The following is a 23077-nucleotide window of genomic DNA, read 5'->3' as shown; positions in this document are numbered from 1 at the left end:
TGATTGACCTCCAATGCAATGATGCACTGAGGGCAAAATATGCGGCAGTGGGTGCTGCGGAGTTCGCCCGTTTCCTCCCCGACACAATGCCCCAGCTGCGCATCCAGGCTGCTCAAACGTTGTCTATGTTTGGCAGCACATACACCTGTGTGAACAACTGTTTTCTTTGATGAACTTGAACAAAACATCACACAGAAGTCGACTTACTGCTGAACACCTCCACTCAATTCTGAGGATTTCCTCAGCTCAGAGCCTTACCCCGAACATTGATGAACTTGTGGAAAAGATGGGACACCACCAAGTATCACCCTCAACCTCAAACAAGTGAACATTACTGTGCAATCACATATTTAGAGTTTTTACTCAGTTCAAGTTTAAAAGTTAAAGTTTAATATTTGTTTTCACTGCATGTTACTTCTCCTTAAACAAAGTGTTGTTTTTGATTAATAGATTTTTGCACTTTATTTTATTGTATTTCAATCCAATTATATTTTAAAAATATTTCAGTTGAGTGGATGATAGAAAATTGCTATTATTGTTTTTTTCTTTGAAGTAAATTTAGCCCACTTTTGCTAAAATAGAAAATATAGGCTACTGATGGTGCCTTGAATACCGGTTTCTTTCATTTAATGTTCATGTTATGGGGATTTTTATATAAAGGAAATTTGTCTTTTGTGTCTGTTGAAAATTAAAGATTACTGACAGAGCCATAAGAAAATATTGCTTTATTTATCTGATCATATTGGAATATATTTGTTAGGTTTTCAGTAGGTTCAATTAGGTTCACTAGACTATATGCGTCATTTAAAACAATTTCAATGAACATTCGAACAGTCCGGCCCTCGGCTTGTAGCTAAATTTTTTATTTGGCCCTCCGTCCATTTGACTTTGACACCCCTGGCCTAAATCATTCATTGACATCAAAGGGAGACTTGAGCGAAAATGTGAGTGAAAAGCATTCAGATCAGAATACCGGACACAGATTAGTCCTGTACTACAACGTTATTTCAATGGAGATTCACAAGTTTTCAGTCCAAGACCAGACTTAATCTGTTTAAGAAACCGTCCGGTAACGTTATTATTTAAACCAACGAGGCCGGGTTTGGTACAATACCTTGGTTCTGGACTGGACCTGGTCCTTGCAGATGAGACACTTCTTGACGCGGGGGGAGCAGAGAGAGCAGGTGGCGATGTGTCCGCACGGTCCGAACAGGGTGTCTCTCTTCATGTCAGAACACACCATACACTCCTCCAGGGTCTCACCGTTACTGTTCAGAGACGGGCTGCGAGAGCCCACCTGGCCACTGGAAGAGAGAAAGGGATAGAGAGAGGGATGCGGAGAGAAAAGGGAGTTTGTGAGAAAGAAAAGACGACGGGACATATTAAAGGAAGATGGGGAGAAAACAAGTTGAAGCTCACCAGCTGTTTCATCGAAAAGAGTGTAAACCATGTCCTAGACCTGGGGTTTCTTACCTGATCTTCTCCTTGTGGCACTTGGCCAGGGCCTTACAGAGGCTGGGGTCGGGGCAGAGGTCCAGAGGGGACTGGCCCTTCTTGTTGCGCATGGTCAGGTCTGCTCCGTTAGCTGCCAGGAAGCAGGCGATGGACGCTGCACTCTTCTTCTCTGCTCCCTGGGTGCCCAGGCCCATGATCAGCTGGAGGACCAACACACACAGGAGTCAATAACACTTTGTCTCCCTTTCTCTTTCCCCCTCCCCCCAGCTCCACCAGACAGAGGAGCACAGAGCAGAATACAGTGTATTTGAGACATATGCAGTGTGTTGGTTAGGGCTGGGCTATATTTCAAATTAATTTGATTATTGCAATGTTCCTGTATCGCAAGAATCGAGGTTGTTATTTTTTCCCTGTTTTTATGAGAGTTCTGTGACTTTTTGGTCTAGTCTCCTTCTGTGCACCTTCCCACTCAGACACCAAGCCCCTCCCCCTTCCACTTCCACTTACAACAAAAGACCAAAGATAACTTCTTCCTCCCTGACAACAAGCAGTTTAAACTCACCATTTGCGTTGGAGGTGTGGTCCAACAGAATCGGTCATATGGACACCAAAATGCTTAGACATTTTACTGTAATAGACAATAACTTAACCTTTTAACGACCCCTTTTATTGTCTCATCTCCCAAAATGTAGAACAGAGCAGACCCTACTAAAACCCGTATCAATTAACATGATTGTGGAAAATGGATGCTCAGTTTGTCATGCACGGCATTGCGGTAGCCACAGACTGATGTGCAAGCTGTCTAGTCTGTGTTTAATACATGTGCAATGAGCATTAAAAAAGGAACTTAAATAAGGAATTGGCAACTTGTTCTCATTCTGAGAAATAAGCATCTTCTCCAGATAGGCCACGCGATTTCAATATGTAAAGGTGAACCAGCTGCTGTTCAAACAGTTGGAGACAGACAGGAAGGTGTCTTCATAACAGTTCAACTGTTCTAATGTTGGAGAGTAAATAGATCCACGTTGGCGACACTTGGAATATAAAGTTAAGTTGGCTACTCACTGGCACGTGGGCTTGGCTTGAGAGATTGTTTCTGAGACCTGTGTTACATTTCTATAATGACTTACCAGAAGTTAGTCATTACTGGTGGATGTGCAATGTTCTGGTTAAAAAGGGCGTTTTCATAGATAGACCAAAGCTAGATCAGTGATTATTGCAACAACAAAAAGCAGTTTAAACTATTTTGATAAATAATATATACTAGTGGGTCTTATGGTTGTGGAAGGCTTCTATTTATCCAAGATCTGGATTCATCAGATTATTCCTGACTTGGTGTATTGACCTTTAATTGTGCAACAAAGTTTATTCAGAGAAAACAGATATATTGTGAATGACGGGTGAAAATATTTAGATATGATTTTCAGGCCATATCGCCCAGCCTATCGCCCAGCCTTGGAGTAGAGCTCTCCCATAGCATCACTTTAGAAAGTTAGAAAGAGTAGAAGACATTTCAGAATAAATGACTGGGGAAACAGGGGCTTTGAAAATGGCCCAGCCAGCCGAGTGAGGCACTCAAATGCTCAATCCCCTACAGTATTTTTGGAGGGTTCTAGAGTTATGTGTTAGGTGTTTGTGGAGGGTTCTAGAGGTATATTAGTTGATTTAGGATGGTTTTACAGGTATATGTTAGGTGTATTCTGTACCGTGTTTTTGGAGGGTTCCCAGGGCTCCACCTTGCTGACGTCTTGCATGTCCTGCAGCTGGCGGAGCTGGGACAGCGTGTGGTGACGCAGCGCCTCGTGGAGAGGAGTGTCCCCATCCTTGTCCTGCACGTCCAGCTTTGCCTCTGCTCGCACTAGCAGCTGGAGACAGACAGGCAGAGAGACACACACAGAGCATTCCAAATTAACATGGTAATCATTTAAAATGCGCATTTATTTGCATAACAGTCCAGTACATTAAAAAATAATAATAAGATAATCATCCAAATAAGTCTAGCATGTCATCACAGCTAGAGATCCTGCATATTGACTGTGTTCCTGCACCACTGAAGCTGCACTTCCAAACCACTCCAAAAGATGGCGACGTAACAACTTTGTTGTCTTCATCTTCTCACCAGCCTTTAGTGCACCGTCAGGGGTGACAGACAGATGGGGAGATAACTGCAGATAGCATCTTCATGTAGCTGTAGGAGAGAGGAAGTGAGGAGAGGAGACTGACCCTGACTATCTGTGTGTGCTGTCTCTCCACAGCCAGGTGCAGGGCTGTCTGCTGGTTTACATTCTGGATGTCCAGGCTTGCACTGCCCTGAGAGGAGGAAAGCGAGGGAACAGATCGAGAGTGAAAGACGGCGTTGGCATTCAAAAAGACCTGTTTGAACTCTGCAGTAGGCTATAACACATTCCTTCTGCAATGTACCACCTCGTGTATTTTGACAACATTTCTGGAATGTTACAATAACATCTCTCACGCCATTGAAATACAGCAGCCTCATTAGCCCAATTCCTGCTCTGCTTGGTGGGACGCTACTTACTACACTGTGGTCCTGTTAGATAGAAGTCTGCACCAATACTGTCTCAGATATCTCAGATAGGCAGAGCATGATCCTGAGGAAGCAGGTTATAGGCTAACAGTGCTTGTGCACCACTAGGAACCCAAAGGATAATATGGATTCAATAAACAATGAAAGCAGTTATTGCTACCCTGTACAGGCACAAACCTATACAGCATTATACAATTAAGAATAAGGCCAGCACTTACTGTGTGCGTGCGAGCCAAGATGGAGACACTAGGGCTGCTATGGACCATCAGTACGAAACCAGGGGTGTCAGTGGTCAGGTTAATGCTAGCGTGTCCTACCTGGTGAACCAGCAGCTCGGCCACCTCTACGTGGTTGTTGAGCGCCGCCAGGTGCAGGGCGGTGTAACCGTCATCTTTCTTCTCATCTACGATCCAGGGCCTCGGCAGCTTGGCCAGCAACACACGCATGGCACTGATCAGAGAGGGAGGAAGAGAGGGACAGAGGGATGACTGGAAGGTGACTGCAGGTGCATGACAACAGGAACCTATGATGGAAGGAAGGTCACGGCGCAATCAATTCATCATTGTTGGATTTGAGGAGGGATGCACCACACATGGCAGCTGAGCCCCTATCTAGTGCACTAAGTTTGACTAGACTCCTATAGTCAAGGGCAGAATCTATTTTATATGATATAACATCCATATCTAAAAGTCCAATTGCAAGGCATCACTACACTGAGGACAGATACAGAATGGTGCTGAAACAGCACATTTATTCTGACACGTAAATGACTCGCATACTAAATAAACCAAGGGATGGGCTGGTAGCATAACCCGGAGTAGTAGGTTAATGATACAAGCGTTGTGCAATTTTAGAAACCCAGTTAAAAGAAGCAGCACAAAAGCCCCAGTTATGGAGACAAACTGGTAATAACACCACAGATCGCTGCATTCAGTCAGCTCTCACGAACTGTGTGATATTGTTTAAACAGGGTTGTTTAAGAGTGCTGTGATGCGAGGCAGCAGCGACTGGTTGTGTTCCTGTTTGAAGGTCATTTGGAGGCTACATGCCTTATAGAGAGATGGCTGCTGCATAGGAAACTGCATGGTATGAGAAGAACGCAAGGAGTACAGTGTGACTCTGGACTAGAATAAAACCAATTGACAATCTGCACAGCACTTGCAAAGGACAACTGACTGACTATGATGCCACACCAAAATGGGAGGGAGAGCATGGGAGAGAGAACAATTATCATGTAAACTACCCCCATAGTACATGGGCAGACCGTATTTGAACGTGGGAGGAGGAGAAAGAGGGGTAGAGAGGTAAATGGCGGGAGAGCGAGAAAGAGAAGAAAGAGCAAGAGAAAAAGAGAGCAGAAAAGAGAAAGAGCGAGAAAGAGAGAGCGAGAGACTGAAAGAGAGCGCAAGAGAAAGAAAGAGAGAAGTGGAAGGAGAGAGAGGGAGATAGGAGGACGAAAACATGCATACAACAATCTCCGTGCTGAGCAGACTTGGTCTTCCATCCTGTCCCATCATGGCAACTTCCTCAGCTAGCCAACACTCATCCATTATCTCGGTCTCCTCTCCCCCATCCCAGCCCTGGGTAAGCAGCCTGGGATAGAGGTGAACAGCCCCTGAGCAGACCAGTAGGTCTCATCCCAACACACACTGCATGTAGTGAGGCAACACTGTAACCTACCTACTACACAGTCAACCAGGTCACTTTTGTAAAGAAATGACTAAAAACGGCAATATGTAGGTTAATGTCTTCTGACTTTCTGTGGGGAGACTTAGCCGGCACAATGTAATGGCGTAGCCGTAGGGTGCATCTTTGAACTGCGACAGAAAAGCAGCAGCCTATTTCACAAGGGTTTGGACACTGCTGAAGAGCTCTGGCAAGGCACTGGAGCGAGCACACACGAGCACACAGGAAAAAAGTGCAGTAGTTGCTAGGTAGATGTTAGGCACTTATACACATGTAGTAGTGGAAAAAAACACTCTGGAATACTGGCTAGCTGCAGCTCTCTGGAGTACTGGCTAGCTGCAGCTCTCTGGAGTACTGGCTAGCTGCAGCTCTCTGGAGTACTGGCTAGCTGCAGCTCTCTGGAGTACTGGCTAGCTGCAGCTCTCTGGAGTACTGGCTAGCTGCAGCTCTCTGGAGTACTGGCTAGCTGCAGCTCTCTGGAGTACTGGATAGCTGCAGCTCTCTGGAGTACTGGATAGCTGCAGCTCTCTGGAGTACTGGATAGCTGCAGCTCTCTGGAGTACTGGATAGCTGCAGCTCTCTGGAGTACTGGATAACTGCAGGTCTCTGGAGTATTGGATAGCTGCAGCTCTCTGGAGTACTAATCAATTTATATAGCCCTTCGTACATCAGCTGATATCTCAAAGTGCTGTACAGAAATCCAGCCTAAAACCCCAAACAGCAAGCAATGCAGGTGTAGAAGCACGGTACTGGCTAGCTGCAGCTCTCTGGAGTACTGGATAGCTGCATTGTGGATTGTGATAAACCCAGTCTCTCTCTCCCTCTGTCTTTAGAGTAATAACATACCCTCCTAGATGTACAGAGCTGGGGCTGGCTGCAGTATTACTACTACAGTGCTGCAGTAAACACTGAACCCCAGTCTCTCTTTCACCGCACAGACCCACTGGATCGAGAAACACCCTCAACAGACAACCTAGCCAATGACAGCCCTGCTTGTGTCCCCAGTCCTGAGTCCCCTATAGTGACTCGGGACTGATAGACTGGCGCCCTCTGCTGTTTCCTAGGTGATACTCCGGCGCTGTGCTGGTTGGTGATGGAGAGAGGAGAGCCTCTCCAGTAAGAAGAAATCTGACCATAGAGATGGATAGAGGACACACTTGAACACTGCATGGGCAGCGCTATTGAGAGCTTTCAAGGAAGCCATCAAGGCAAAGAAAGGTGTTCTCTCTTTCTGACTGAATTGACATGCTCCATGCCACGCTGGGTGAAATGGGCGGACATTAATATTAATGCCCCAGCCACACGGCCTGCCTGGCAGGCACTGCTGCAATGCAGTTAGCTATTTGACAGAAATATACAATGAAAAAAAGGGGAAAACGAAAGAAGAAAATACTTTTTCCTGTCCGTGTGCGAGTGGATTTTTACTGCAAGAAAGGGGCTCTGTGGGAAAGTGGGGAGGGGGTGAAGGCATAGGGGGAGAGAGTGGGGATGGGCAGGTCAGGCTCCAGCCCTTAAGTAGTAACAGGTAATAAACTTGACATGGGCATTAAAACCAGGGAGGCTTGGCGAGAGATTCTGGGGCAAGTGGAGGAAGAGGGAGAGAGAGCAAGTTACAACGATGAGGGAACTGGAGAAATAAAATGGGAGCGCCTCGTTACGATTGGTGTTAAAGCTTGCAGGTCGCTAGAGAGAGTGCCTCAATGCAGAAGGAAGGGCACATAGCGGAGGAAGGAGAACAGGTGGGAGAGAGAAAGGTAGATCAGAAGAGAGAGAGAGAGAGAGAGAGAGAGAGAGGGAGGAAGAGAGGAAGTGAAGACGGAGACGTGATGAACTGGGTCACCCTGAGAGAGATGCCAAGAGTCCCTCAGGAGCACTCCACCAGGGCCTGTTGTCTTGGGCTGCAGTTTGTCCTTGACCAGGAACCTGTATACAATGTGTTTGGGGAAGGGTCGACAGGGCCCTTCTGCTGCCCCGGCCTAGCTGACAGCCATCTGTGTGGTGGTCAGTACCTGGTACCAACCATTCAACGGGAGGGCGGGGGGACAATAACTTTACTAGGATAAAGCTAAATATGAAGTGTCCCATAATGTTTCACTGACAACATTTCTTCCACGTTTGAGCATATTTTGAGTTGTCGATATTTGGGAAAGTAAACAGACAATTTGCCATTTCCAACATGTCTGTCGTGAGTTTTTTTCTGTGACAGGCACGCCATTTCACTGAATAAAAATGATTAGAAGGAAACATGGCTACTGACTACATCAATGTGGACTGTACTAGTCATGTAGTATTTGTGATGCATGGAGGAGGTGAAGCCAAGCCCTATCAGAACGCCTGTCTCAGATGAGGCTTCCTCAGAAGAAACATGGCTGAGTCAAACTCATCAGGACAGGATCATTCTTTGAAATAATGACCCATTCCCAACCAATCATTCCAAAAGCCACCAAGCCAGACTCCTAATGCACTGATCACTGATGACTGTTTTAGCCCTACCGTGAAAGGTCAGTCTGTTTTAGCCCTACCGTGAAAGGCCAGTCTGTTTTAGCCCTACCGTTAAAGGCCAGACTGTTTTAGCCCTACCGTGAAAGGCCAGACTGTTTTAGCCCTACCGTGAAAGGCCAGACTGTTTTAGCCCTACCGTGAAAGGCCAGTCTGTTTTAGCCCTACCGTGAAAGGCCAGTCTGTTTTAGCTCTACCGTGAAAGGCCAGTCTGTTTTAGCTCTACCGTGAAAGGCCAGTCTGTTTTAGCTCTACCGTGAAAGGCCAGTCTGTTTTAGCTCTACCGTGAAAGGCCAGTCTGTTTTAGCCCTACCGTGAAAGGCCAGTCTGTTTTAGCCCTACCGTGAAAGGCCAGTCTGTTTTAGCCCTACCGTGAAAGGCCAGTCTGTTTTAGCCCTACTGTGAAAGGCCAGTCTGTTTTAGCCCTTGGCTTCAGTGTCCTTTTATCTGGTATGTGGACTGGGGGGTGACAGTGTTCAGTCACAGCTAAGCCAGAGGATGTAAATATATGATGATGTAGCCTAAATAAGTAAATAGAGCCCCACATATTGGTCTTGGCTATCAAAAGGGGGATGGATGCGCCCACTGACCGAGTCCCACCATTAAGATGGACCAGAGAAGGGGTATTCAACTCTGACCCTACGAGGTCCAGAGCCAGCTGCTTTTCTGTTCTACCTGACCATTAATTGTGCCCACCTGGTCTCCCAGGTCTAAAGCAGTGCCTAATAAAAAGGGGGACAATTAAAGTACTTTTTTTTAAGCAGTTGAACTGGCTTTGAGGTCCAGATTTTAATTTTAGGGGACTAGAAGGTTGGGCACATCCCAATGAGGACTGACAGGGTAAATAAACCAGTGGAGGGTAAAGAAGCACATCAGATGAACCAGGCTCCAGCTTCATATTAAAGCCTTTGATTAGGCTGTCGTGGCTAGAATATTTCTCCCTGAAATGTGACCTTCGCTGCCTTTGTCTAACAGAGTAGGCTGTTTGTGCGCATTTTCATTAACCAAGATGGGAAGAAAGTGACTTGACAGAAGCATTTATATTATGTTTTGGTTAGATAATAAATCACAATGCATATAGCGTGCAGTTGTTTGTGGTGACATTTTTAAAGCAGGTGCATTTTAAAGCAATCCAGCCGGCCATGTCTGGTTTTGTTCATCTGTGAAGTAGGCATACTAATGCCTCGTTTTGAATTAGCCTAAATTATCCTTAAATCACCTTGCATTGTGGAACGTCCTGACACATAGGGATTTATGAAGACACAGGCAGACAGTGATAGTGCTGAATGGCACATTAATGTCCCATTGGTTCTAGATGACCCAATTATTTTCCCACAATGCTCCTCTTCCCCTTGCACATTACTCTTCAGCGCCTTGAAAAAAACAAATTCTCATCTTACCAACTCATCTCATTCACTAGCCACGATAGCCGATACACGCCCCGCCACGATAGCCGTAATACACGCCCCGCCACGATAGCCGTAATACACGCCCAGCCACGATAGCCGTAATACACGCCCTGCCACGATAGCCGTAATACACGCCCTGCCACGATAGCCGTAATACACGCCCAGCCACGATAGCCGTAATACACGCCCAGCCACGATAGCCGTAATACACGCCCTGCCACGATAGCCGTAATACACGCCCAGCCACGATAGCCGTAATACACGCCCAGCCACGATAGCCGTAATACACACCCAGCCACGATAGCCGTAATACACACCCAGCCACGATAGCCGTAATACACACCCAGCCACGATAGCCGTAATACACACCCAGCCACGATAGCCGTAATACACACCACACCCAGCCACGATAGCCGTAATACACACCCAGCCACGATAGCCGTAATACACACCCAGCCACGATAGCCGTAATACACACCCAGCCACGATAGCCGTAATACACACCCAGCCACGATAGCCGTAATACACACCCAGCCACGATAGCCGTAATACACACCGCCACGATAGCCGTAATAGACACACCGCCACGATAGCCGTAATAGACACACCGCCACGATAGCAGTAATACACACCCAGCCCCGATAGCTGTAATACACACCCTGCCACGATTAGCTGTAATACACACCCTGCCACGATAGCCGTAACATACCCACACTCCCAACCCCCGGGTGCACATTAAGGTTTTTGCCCAGGCACTACACGCTGATTAAAATAACCAACTCATCATCAAGCTTTGATTATTTGAATCAGCTGTGTAGTGCTAGGGCAAAAAAACTAAAAACGTACACCCAGGGGAGGCCCCAGGACCGAGTTTGGGAACCCTGCTCTGGCTGAAGGAAGAATCCAGAAAAGATGAAGAGGGGAAATACAAGGGCGTGTGTATGTCGATGACAACACAACGTCAACAGCAACATGCATTCACTACTCTGTCCCTGCCTAGTGATATGACTACGCTTTCTTTCACCACAAGCCTTACCATCATGACTGATTGATTTCCTGACCATTTTCTCACCACAATATCCATGACTCTGTGCATCAAACATGGCATGAACAACATATACAGTACAAGATAAGAACCTACTCTTGCCTGTGGGGATTTTTCATGCTATTGTCTCACACCGAGGTAAAGAAGCCAGGCTTCGAGAGGGATTGTTGGGGGTTATCAGAGCAGAACAGAGTGGTGATTGAGAATTCAGCTGCTCGAAGCGAGGGCCTTCGATCGACGGCCAGGTAGACCAGGCAGCCTCCCGCCTCCCTGCCTGCTACACTGTCACCATATGGGGAGAGCATCTGAGACACCAATGATCTACAGCATGCTTGTAAATCTACCTCTCTAAATCACTGACCGCTGGCTGCCTCGGCCCCAGGCCACACACACACACCGTTCAGAGTTTAGTCTGTAGTAGATGAGCTGTAGGGGTACCTGTTACACTACACCATAATAATCCAACACCTTTAAACCAATAACATAGGTCAACCCTTCATCAGAGTCCATACTGAAGTAAAGTGCAGTAACTGTAGGAAGAAGCTCCTAACATGAGATTAAAGAGGCTGCTGCAGTATTGCGGGGATGGATAAGGTCTACTCACCCTCTTACCTACTACAAATACACAGGGAAGGAAGATACACGGGTGGAAGACAGCCCATTTAGCATAGTAAAATGAATCCATTGTTTGCAGAGGAATGATGGGGAGTAAAGGGCTGTGTATCAGCCTTCGTCTCCAACTTAAGCTCTGAAAAAAATGGGGCCATGTAGAATGTATATGCGTGTAGTATAATGGCTTAGTTGTGACTCTCAAGGGAGCGGGATCGTTTAAATGTACATTGTTGTAAAGACAAGAGTGCCCATATAAGCAAGATTAAACAATTCCAACTGTAGCCGACCAGATCCACGTGGTGTGGAGATAAAGAACGACTGTAGCCCACCAGATCCACGTGGTGTGGAGATAAAGAACGACTGTAGCCCACCAGATCCACGTGGTTTGGAGATAAAGAACGACTGTAGCCCACCAGATCCATGTGGTGTGGAGATAAAGAATGACTGTAGCCCACCAGATCCATGTGGTTTGGAGATAAAGAACGACTGTAGCCCACCAGATCCATGTGGTTTGGAGATAAAGAACGACTGTAGCCCACCAGATCCATGTGGTGTGGAGATAAAGAACGACTGTAGCCCACCAGATCCATGTGGTGTGGAGATAAAGAACGACTGTAGCCCACCAGATCCATGTGGTGTGGAGATAAAGAACGACTGTAGCCCACCAGATCCATGTGGTGTGGAGATAAAGAACGACTGTAGCCCACCAGATCCACGTGGTGTGGAGATAAAGAACGACTGTAGCCCACCGGATCCACGTGGTGTGGAGATAAAGAACGACTGTAGCCCACCAGATCCACGTGGTGTGGAGATAAAGAACGACTGTAGCCCACCAGATCCACGTGGTGTGGAGATAAAGAACGACTGTAGCCCACCAGATCCACGTGGTGTGGAGATAAAGAACGACTGTAGCCCACCAGATCCACGTGGTGTGGAGATAAAGAACGACTACAACATGTTTCTCATGTTTTCCAATGTATCCAAACCACAGGCCAAATAAATGGACTTTTTGTTGTTAGATTAGTTTTGTATAAAAAGTTTTCCTTATTCATGTTTCTTATTTATATTTGAGTCATTTAGCAGACTCTCTTATCCAGAGCGACTTACAGTTAAGTGCATTCATATTAAGATAGCTAGTGGAGACAACCACATATCACAATCCTATTAAGTACACATTTCCTCAAAGTGTATCAGCAAAGTTTTCACTGGTGTGGAGGCTACATGTGTCCCAATATAATAAGATGGGCCTTAGATGGGGAGACTGCCCTACTTATAAGCAATGCAACACACACGCCTTTTACTTCCTTCACCTGTCACACGGCATTTATACTTAGCTGTAACCAACTGAATAATTACTTACCATGGCAACCCACTGAATAATTACACTTACCATGGTAACCCACGGAATAATTAAACTTACCATGGTAACCCACGGAATAATTACACTTACCATGGTAACCCACTGAATAATTACACTTTACATGGCAACCCAATGAATAATTAAACTTACCATGGTAACCCACGGAATAATTACACTTACCATGGCAACCCACTGAATTATTCAGCGGCGGTCAGATTCTAAACACACGAGATCATTCTGTATTAGATCTGAATGTGCACCATGCAGTAAAAGGCTGCCGTATTGCAGGGATGGATGAGAGCCCTGGGGGTGACATTCATCCCCTCAGATCTAGTATGTTTTTAGTCAATTATGTGTCTGCATGCATGTAACATGGACTACTAAAACAGTGTGGTGAATTTGGGTTCATGTGCACAACATGATATAAGCTCGATCCCCATTATGAAGCTTTGAGCACAAAACTTCTTAATCATGAATAAAATACCAATGATAACACTCAACAGTGTCCTTCCACCTCAGACAAGAGGACACGCACCACAACACCACGCGCTGAAACACCATCATTGACGATAAAGCACCATCAAGTTGCGCATGCTAATAAATCCCGACAGCCGTTCCAATACATCAAATGAATATATAAACATTTGTTTTTAAATGGAGTGAGAAAATATTCATAGACCCGTCAGCAGTGTAGTGGAAATACATCACTTTCAGCTCCCATATTTATCACATGCATCGCTGAAGCACTTAAAGGGAACTAACACAAATAAATCCTGCTCCTTCTAGGTTTGTCAGATCAGCACAGACCCTACCACAGTTTCATATATACTGTACAGTAGTGCTACATAATGCAAAGGCTTCTGTCGGTTACGTTTACGAGTGTGTGTGTGAGTACCTGTGTGTGTACTTGTAGGTGTGTCTCTCACTTTCCCCCCCCCAAAAAATCTCATGGAGTCGTTGAGGAGGAGAGCAGCATGGCGGCTAGGAACGGATGTTTTCCACATACCAGAGAGAGAGAGAGAGCCAGAGAGAGCCAGAGAGAGAGAGCGAGAGAGCGAGAGAGCGAGAGAGCGAGAGAGCGAGAGAGCGAGAGAGAGAGCGAGAGAGCGAGAGAGCGAGAGAGAGAGAGAGCGAGAGAGCGAGAGAGAGAGAGAGAGCGAGAGAGCGAGAGAGAGAGAGAGAGAGAGAGAGAGAGAGAGAGAGAGAGAGAGAGAGAGAGAGAGAGAGAGAGAGAGAGAGAGAGAGAGAGAGAGAGAGAGAGAGAGAGAGAGAGAGAGAGAGAGAGGGGTACAGCACGGCCAAGCTTATCTATTGGCCCAGAGCCACAATTGGCCCGGCCCGCAGAGGTGGTGTGGGCATTCTGATTTGACAGAGGGGGATTCAGGCTTGTCCTCTGACTGATCTGTTGGAAAGATCCCAGCGCTGAGACCGACAGCGAGGATAACAGAGAGTCTGGACACTGTGGTTGGCTGGGTTTGGTTAGAGATGTTGGAATTAAAGTCTTCTCTGCACGCCACATGGGTTACCTCAGAGGTTGGAGGTGGATGTCATTTAGCTGTATGGTAAATGTCTAATATGATACAGCAAAGAAGTTTCAAACTAGTACTTGGCCGAAACAGTACCCTGGCCTATTCCCTATTTTACGCACTACTTCTGGCCTGCGCACTATTTTACATTTGAGTCTTTTAGCAGACGCTCTTACCCAGAGCGACTTAGAGGAGCAAATTAGTGTTAAGTGCCCTTTTCATCTAGTCTGCCTGGGGATTCGAACCAACAACCTTTCGGTTAATGGCCCGACGCTTTCAAGCGCAAGGCTACCTGCCTCGGTTATAAAGGGAATAGATTGATATTTCAGATTAGGATCTGGACATGAAAACACACTGAAAGGTGTTCCTTGAGTACAGCTCATCTCATCTGCATTCCAAAGCTTAACTGGAGTTACGCATCTCTGTGAGATCACTTCTCTTTTAATGAAATACACCAGAGCACTTATCCCGTTCCTCCTCCAGCCAACGTATCATCCTCAGTATCCTGGAATTAGACCACATCAACTGGGTAAAGAGGGACCGATCATACACACTGCAGATAAACAACAAACCTATCATAAAAAAAACACAAACCATGCCTGTTTGTAACTACAGTACCAGTCAAAAGTTTGGACACACCTTCTCATTCAAAGGTTTTTCTTTATTTGTACTATTTTCTACATTGTAGAATAGCAAAGACATTAAAAAAATTCAATAACATGTATGAAATCATGAAGTAACCAAAAAACAAATATATATATTTTTTTATATTTCAGATTTTTCAAAGTAGCCACCCTTTTCCTTGATGACAGCTTTGCACACTCGTCATTCTCAGATTTACCTCAAAAGCATTAACTGCATAGCCTGGTGCCAGTTATGTTTGTGACGTGGTTGTCACCAACAGAGTGGGTAAAATAGCACAAACAGATCTGGAACCACACTCCAAACTGGACTCATTAGAAATAAGAGACTCTTGGCACTTTATGGTGTTAGCTGATAGGTTGGGATATACAGAGGAAAGTTAGACCGCTGAAAGAAGCCTCACATGTCAGACTTCAACAGCCAGGATCTGAAGTCAGACGTTGAAAAAGCGTCAAGATCAAGATCTGAAAGCTCATGCAGTCCTTTAAGTGTGAGAGGATCTCTTTCAGTCCAGAGACGTATGACTGAAGCTGTGGTCAAAAGTAGGGCAGAAATCAGTCCAACCTGACACACTGAAATACGTGAATGATGAGCACATCACTGAAAGTCATCCACCAACTACAAATATCTAATGGTAAATCCAAAGTCTAAAGCCAAGATCATGACTAGAGAGTTAAAGGTTATGATGTTTCTGCCCCCTTGAAATGTTTGGTTCCAGAAAGGAACCACATTGGAGAGACAAACCAAAACCCGCCTTAATCTCTTATAAAACCGCCCGATTAATTGGAGCTCGTTTGAATGTAGTCGAGGGATTCTAAAAGGGGAAATCTGTAGTTGCTACATTGATTTTTGGACTCGAAATTAATGATATACACTACATGACCAAAGGTATGTGGACACCTGCTCGTCAAACATCTCATTCCAAAATCATGGGCATGTAATATGGAGTTGGTCCCCCCTTTGCTGCTACAACAGCCTCCACTCTTCTGGGAAGACTTTCCACTAGATGTTGGAACGTTGCTGTAGAGACCTGCTTCCATTCAGCCAGAAGAGCATTAGTGAGGTCAGGCACTGATGTTGGGTAATTAGGCCTGGCTCACAGTCAGCATTCCAATTCATCCCAAGGGTGTTTGATGGAGTTGAGGTCAGGGCTCTGTGCAGGCCAGTCAAGTTCTTCCCCACCGATCTCAACAAACCATTTCTGTATGGACCTCGCTTTGTGCATGTGGGCATTGTCATGCTGAAACCGGAAACAGCATTCCCCAAACTGTTGCCACAAAGTTGGAAGCACATAATCGTCTAGAATGTTATTGTATGCTGTAGCGTTAAGAAATCCCTTCACTGGAACTAAGGGGATTGGTCCGAGCCATGAGTAACAGCCCCAGACCATTATTCCTCCTCCACCAAACTTTACTGTTGCACTATGCATTAGGGCGGGCAGTGTTTTTCTTGAATAAACCCAGATTTGTCCATCAGACTTCCAGATGGGGAAGGATAAGAACGAGTTTCCACAGCTCCTGAGTCCAACGGCGGCGAGCTTTACAACGTCCATCCGACGCTTGGCATTGCACATGGTGATCTTAGGCTTGTGTGCGGCTGCCCGGCCATGGAAACTCATTTCATGAAGCTCCAGACAAAAAGGTTCTTCGGTTGACATTGCTTCCAGAGGCAGTTTGGAACTTGGTGGTGAGTGTTGCAACTGAGGACAGACAAAATTTCGCGCTTCAGCACTCGGCAGTCCTGTTCTGTAAGCTTGTGGCCTCCCACATAGCGGCTGAGCCGGTGTAGCTTCTAGACTTTTCCACTTCAAAATAACAGCATTTACAGTTGACCGGGGAAGCTCTAGCAGGGCAGAAATTTGACAAACTGACTTGTTGGTAAGGTGGTGTCCTGTGACGGTGCCACATTGAAAGTCACTGAGCTCTTTAGTATTCTACTTCCAACATTTGTCTATGGAGATTGCATGGCTATGTGCTCAATTTTATACACCTGTCAGCAACAGGTGTGGCTGAAATAGCCGAATCCACTAATTTGAAGGGGTGTGCTTCATGAAAATGCTTCATAAGCTTAGTTCAAATGTCATACCCCATCAGAACCCAAAATATATGATTGTTTTACTCCAATGTTCGGAAACAAAATAAATGTAACCTAACACTGTATTGCCTCAAAACATGGTCAGTCCATGCATTTTTTATTCATTTTTATTTTACCTTTATTCAACTAGGCAAGAACAAATTCTTATGTACAATGACAGCCTACCAAAAGGTCTCCTGCGGGGCCAGGGATAAAAAAATACAATATAAATAGAAGACAAAACACATCACAACGAAACAACACTATATAGAGAGAACATCTAAAGTCCTGAGAAAAAGATGTTATTGTTTCAACTGTGGATTGCCCCTTTAATTAAGACAGTAGAGGGAAACCTTTATCTAGCTGAAACCAAACTCATCCATCTCCAGCCCCTTCCTTCGCTTATTGATTATCTGTTCAGCTATACATCCAGCCCATACTATTCATCACCCAGGCAGGCAGGGTGCATGTGAGGCTGCTGGGTGATGCTGTGGTGGGGCTGCAGAGGCGGATGCCTGTCCGCTGATTAAACTGCTGGGCTTGGTTCAGGTTGGGCTGGGCAGGGTGAAGAATAGAGAGGGACCAGTCAGACAACACAGAGTGTTGATCATTAGTGGACACTTTCACGCCACTTCGACAGGAAGTGATTTTCATAGCAGGTGAGGAGAATATTTTCGCTAACCCTAACCTCAGTCTCCTAACCTGCTACGTTAATTCTCTTAACATGCTACAAAAAAAGTCACTTTCGGTATCGAAGTGGCGTGAAAAGTGTTTCCCTTATCATTAAGGGACAGGAGTTTCTCTTGACCACATGACATCCGAGTTTTTCCTCCTGACAATGTGACCTAACCAAGAAAAAACAAAAATCCAAATAGCTAATAAGTACACCCCCACACACGCGGTAAAATGTGTAGGCCACTCCATCTTAATTCAGTCATTCAACACACAGATGTCAAGCCAAACGTCAAGGGGACCTAAAGTGGGAGTAGAAGCATCACATCATAGTAAACACAGGTAGCATCACATCATAGGAAGTGATTTTCATAGCAGGTGAGGAGAATATTTTCGCTAACCCTAACCTCAGTCTCCTAACCTGCTACGTTAATTCTCTTAACATGCTACAAAAAAAGTCACTCCCTCCGATGTCAACAACTACAGACCAGTATCCCTTCTTTCTTTTCTCTCCAAAACTCTTGAACGTGGCGTGAAAATGACCTGTTTCCAAGACTTATCATTAAGGGACAGGAGTTTCTCTTGACCACATGACATCCGAGTTTTTCCTCCTGACAATGTGACCTAACCAAGAAAAAACAAAAATCCAAATAGCTAATAAGTACGGCCTGGAGTTATTAAGGAGTTGACAACCCCGCAGCATCAAGACCCATCACCCCCACACACACGCGGTAAAATGTGTAGGCCACTCCATCTTAATTCAGTCATTCAACACACAGATGTCAAGCCAAACGTCAAGGGGACCTAAAGTGGGAGTAGACGCATCACATCATAGTAAACACAGGTAGCATCACATCATAGTAAACACAGGTAGCATCACATCATAGTAAACACAGTTAATATCACATCATAGTAAACGGAGCACCTTCCGGAGACACCTGGCCTGCTCGCTCCCCTAAACCCCACCTCTTTAAGGAATACCTAGGATTAAAGTAATCACAGTTAGCATCACATCATAGTAAACACAGTTAGCATCACATCATAGTAAACACAGTTAGCATCACATCATAGTAAACACAGTTAGCATCACATCATAGTAAACACAGTTAGCATCACATCATAGTAAACACAGTTAGCATCACATCATAGTAAACACAGTTAGCATCACATCATAGTAAACACAGTTAGCATCACATCATAGTAAACACAGTTAGCATCACATCATAGTAAACACAGTTAGCATCACATCATAGTAAACACAGGTAGCATCACATCATAGTAAACACAGGTAGCATCACATCATAGTAAACACAGGTAGCATCACATCATAGTAAACACAGGTAGCATCACATCAAGGTAAAGACAGAGTAATGAAAGATTAAGGCTGATGTACAACGTTTGCTAAGAAGAAAGAGCTGGCCTGTGCTGATTCTCGAGTTAATTCAGAGGGGCACCTTCAGTTTAACAGGTGAAGTGGGGTCATGCTTGAAGCCTCCCTACAGGGTACTGGGACAGCAGCCTCCTCTCTCCTGATATTTACTGCACAGTATACCTACCTACCTCACACGCAGTAGTGACTGGGGGATGCAGTACCATGTCACGTGCCTGACTGGAGGACTGTGGAAATTATCATTTATCTGGTGGGTGCTTACACAGCGCATTCAGAACGTTTTTAGACCCCTAGACTTCTTCCACATTTTGTTACGTTACAGCCTGATTCAAAAATGATTACATTTAAAAAAAACTATCTATACACAACACCCCATAATGACGAAGAAAATACAGGTTTTTAGAAATGCCTTATTCACATATTCACTATTCAGATCCTTTGCTATGAGACTCCAAACTGAGCTCAGGTGCATCATTGTTTATATTGACCATCCTTGAGATGTTTCTACAATTTGATTGGAGTCCACCTGGGGTAAATTCAATTGATTGGACATGATTTGGAAAGGCACACACCTGTCTATATAAGGCCTCAGCAGTGGACAGTGCATGTCAGAGCAAAAAAACAAGCCATGAGGTTTAAGGAATTGTCCGTAGAGCTCAGAGACAGGATTGTGTCGAGGCACAGATCTGGGGAAGAGTAACAAACATTTATGCAGCATTGAAGGTCCCCAAGAACACAATGGCCTCCATCATTCTTAAATGGAAGTAGTTTGGAACCTCCAAGACTCATCCTAGATGTGGCCGCCCGGCCAAACTGAGCAATCGATGAGGAAGGGCCTTGGTCGGGAGGTGACCAAGAACGCAATGGTCACTTTGACAGAGCTCTAGAGTTCCTCTGTGGAGATGGGAGAACTTTCCAGAAGGACAACCATTTCTGCAGCACTCCACCAATCAGGCCTTTATGGTAGAGGGTTCAAACGGAAGCCACTCCTCAGTAAAAAGGCACATGACAGGCCGGGAGTTTCTAAAGGACTCTGACAATGAGAAACAAGATTATCTGGAGGAAACCTGGCACCAGCCCAACGTGAAGCATAGTGTTGGCAACATCATGCTGTGGGGATGTTTTTCAGCAGCAGGGACTGGGAGACTAGTTAGGATCGAGGCAAAGATGAACGGAGCACAGAGTACAGAGTTTCCTTGATGAAAACTTGCTCAATAGCATTCAGAACCTCAGACTGGGGTGAAGGTTCACCTTCCAACAGGACAACAACCCTAAGCACACAGTCAAGACAACACAGGAGTGGCTTCAGGACAAATCTCAATGTCATTGAGAGGCCCAGCCTGAACTCGGACTTAAACCCAATTGAACATCTCTGGAGAGACCTGAAAATAGCTGAGCAGCGACGCTCCCCATCCAACCTGGCAGAAACTCCCCAAATACAGGTGTGCCAAGCTTATAGCGTCATATCCAAAAAGACTCGAGGCTGTAATCGCTGCCAAAGATGCTTCAACAAAGTACTGTGTAAAAAGTCTGGATACTTATGTAAATGTGATAGTGTATATTTTACACATTTGCAAAATGTTCTAAATGGTGTTTTGTGTGCAGATTTAATCCATTTTAGAATAAGGCTGTAACGTAACATTATGAAAGTCAAGGATTCTGGATACTTTCCGAATGCATTGTATTTGTCCTATTTCACAAGTGTGTATTAATATGCATGTGTGAATTGGAAATGCGTTTTTTTTAAATATCCCAACTCTCCCTGAGAAACCCTCAGATTGTGAGGTCAAGTCCAGGATCTGCCATTATCAACAGAGACCCTGGAGCAATTAGGGTGAATTACCTTGTTCAAAGGCACGTCGACAGAATTTCCTCCATGTCCCCGAATGATAAGCTGACTTGAACAGCTCGGGGATTTCAACCAGCAACCTTTCAGTTACTGGCCCAACGCTCTTAACCGCTAGGCTACCTGCCACCCTTAATGAAGGAAATTAATAGATTTTGAGTGTGTAGGGGTGGCTGAGACTGACTGTGGAGGGATGTAACTACAGAGGTTGAGTGGAGTTAGTTAAGTAAGAAGTGAAGGTCATGTAGTCTAATCCCAACATAAATGGGCCATGGTCAAAAGTAGTGCAATACATAGGGAATAGGGTGCCATTTGGGGCACACACAATAAACATATGACTTCAAGGGAAGGTGATTTGAGACAAAACCAGTCGAGAGCAGAACAGAACTAAAACAAAACTATCCCCCACACATATAGCCCTCCTTCTCTCGGATCTGATGACACTAAGTGAGATCACCACTGGGAATAAGTTATGGCTGTGAGCTGTGGAGTTATGGCTGGTTTGATTTAAAGAGGGCCCTGCCTGTGTGCTAAAGGAAAGTGGAGAGACAGACTGCAGCAGAACTACTTTTTAGAGCCCAATAACATGTGACATTCCAGGTCTGCCATTTATACAGTTGCAATTCTGCACTTTCATTGGCCAGGTAAGGTCAAGCTTTGAGCAGACACATTAGCCTGGAATGAATCCATTAAAACCTGGCAAACGGTCAATTCTTGTAACAGCCATAAAGATAATGTAATTGAATGGCTATAAATTGCACTGACAATACATAAATTGAATTGCATACTTAAAATCTACGCAAGGATTGCTCTCAACCGCCACATAAAAAGCAAGGGATATAATTTTGCTATTGTGGAGTTGAGGAAGTGATGCAAGTGAGCTTGTTAGTGACGATATAGAAATCAATCAGCAGCAGATATGTGGAACGAAGCACATTAGGCTAACGCACGATGCTAGACAAGTCTTTTTGATGACAACACACTTTCCTCACATGAGCCCCTTTCCATCTCAGCAACTGTGTCTCAGAGGTTCCATTCTCTCTTATGATGACAAATACCTCAGAGACATTTATATATGATTACTTAAAGGGGACATGACAGTTAATAGTGTGAAAAAACACGGACTTGGAATAATGAAATACACATCCTCAGGCAATAAAGTTACAATGTGAGAGGAGGGGTTGAACAGTCACTACGGGCAGTAGCAGAAACAGTCAAAGACAGGTACTGAGAGAGAGATGGGAAGAGAGAGGGACAAGGGGAGAGAGCGAGAGGAAAGAGAGAGTGGAGGGAGCAGAGGACATTCCACTACAGTAGATGTGCCCCGTGATGAGACCAACTAATTAAACAGATATTCCTCAGTGGCCACCGTGCCTCGGGAAAGATAGAAAAAGCCACAGCTCAAAAGGAGAGAAGAGAAAGCCCTTGTGGGGAAAACGTTGCACTGTGCCTTGAGGCTGGCTGTCTGACGCGCATGTGTGTGCATTGCCAAAAAGGACACACTAGCACTTTGGAAGCGTAATTATATCAGTTGCTCTCCAGTACCCTTTCCACTTCTCACCATCACTCTTTACCCGACTCCTCCTCCTACTCCATTTCTCCAACGCACAGTGTTTCTAAGTATAGAGTTTGAGCAGACATCAGCTCTACCTTAAGCAGCGTTCTCCAGGGAGAGTGAAGGGAGTTCAAAAAGAGGGAGAGAGAAAAACGGGGGAGTTGAGTTGTAAAACGGGACGGGAAAGAAAATAATCAGGAATATACATGAAGAAGCATAAAAGGGATACCAGTTTATTTGGTGGTACTAAAAAGAGAGCAGAAAATGGCAGCAGCTGGCAGTGTGGGCCTCGCCTGCCGGGCCGAACCAAACGACACACCTCGCAGGATGGACCGATGGACAGGAGATGCAATCGCTAGGCGGGGGAACTGGATGGAGGCTTACCAGAGGCTGTGGCCAATAGCTGCTGAGAATAGTTATGAAGGGAAGAGGGGAGTGAAGCAGAGAGGAGGGGGGTGGACTAGATTTTGCACTACTTGACTAAATATGGTCAGAGAGGTGGTGGGTGAGACACACCGGAGCAGCTCCACAACCCAGGACTGATTCTGAATGCGTGTTTCAAATGCTTGGCTAGCCATAAACGAAGAGCTAGCTAACGAATGGTAGCTTCACTTTCTGAACTGTGGGGAGACTACCATCCCTCATCCTCTCTAGACCGTGACCTTCACCCTCTGAAGAGAGAAACCCTGCTGGGTTGGTTTGGCCTAAAGAGGTGTGGTCCCTTCTACTGTAAAGACCAGCCATGAACTATGAATGGCATCA

At 45.4% G+C, this 23077-nt stretch overlaps 1 protein-coding gene across 3 annotated transcripts in view; it reads right to left on the bottom strand.

The window, feature by feature from the left end:
* The window catches only part of LOC124009131 (E3 ubiquitin-protein ligase mib1-like), a 93501-nt gene that overhangs the window by 9757 nt on the left and 60667 nt on the right, over positions 1-23077 (bottom strand). For all 3 annotated transcript variants that reach the window (XM_046320638.1, XM_046320639.1, XM_046320640.1), the window contains exons 13-17: positions 4318-4450; positions 3679-3765; positions 3162-3320; positions 1474-1655; positions 1115-1304 (exon numbers count right to left, since the gene is read on the bottom strand). In XM_046320638.1, the coding sequence (XP_046176594.1) occupies positions 1115-1304; positions 1474-1655; positions 3162-3320; positions 3679-3765; positions 4318-4450 (751 nt within the window). The remainder of the gene's footprint in view (positions 1-1114; positions 1305-1473; positions 1656-3161; positions 3321-3678; positions 3766-4317; positions 4451-23077) is intronic.

This window comes from Oncorhynchus gorbuscha, linkage group LG22 (genome assembly GCF_021184085.1).
Source record: "Oncorhynchus gorbuscha isolate QuinsamMale2020 ecotype Even-year linkage group LG22, OgorEven_v1.0, whole genome shotgun sequence".
Taxonomy (NCBI): domain Eukaryota; kingdom Metazoa; phylum Chordata; class Actinopteri; order Salmoniformes; family Salmonidae; genus Oncorhynchus; species Oncorhynchus gorbuscha.
Note: the sequence above shows the minus strand (reverse complement) of the source record. Positions and strands in the feature narration are given on the sequence as shown.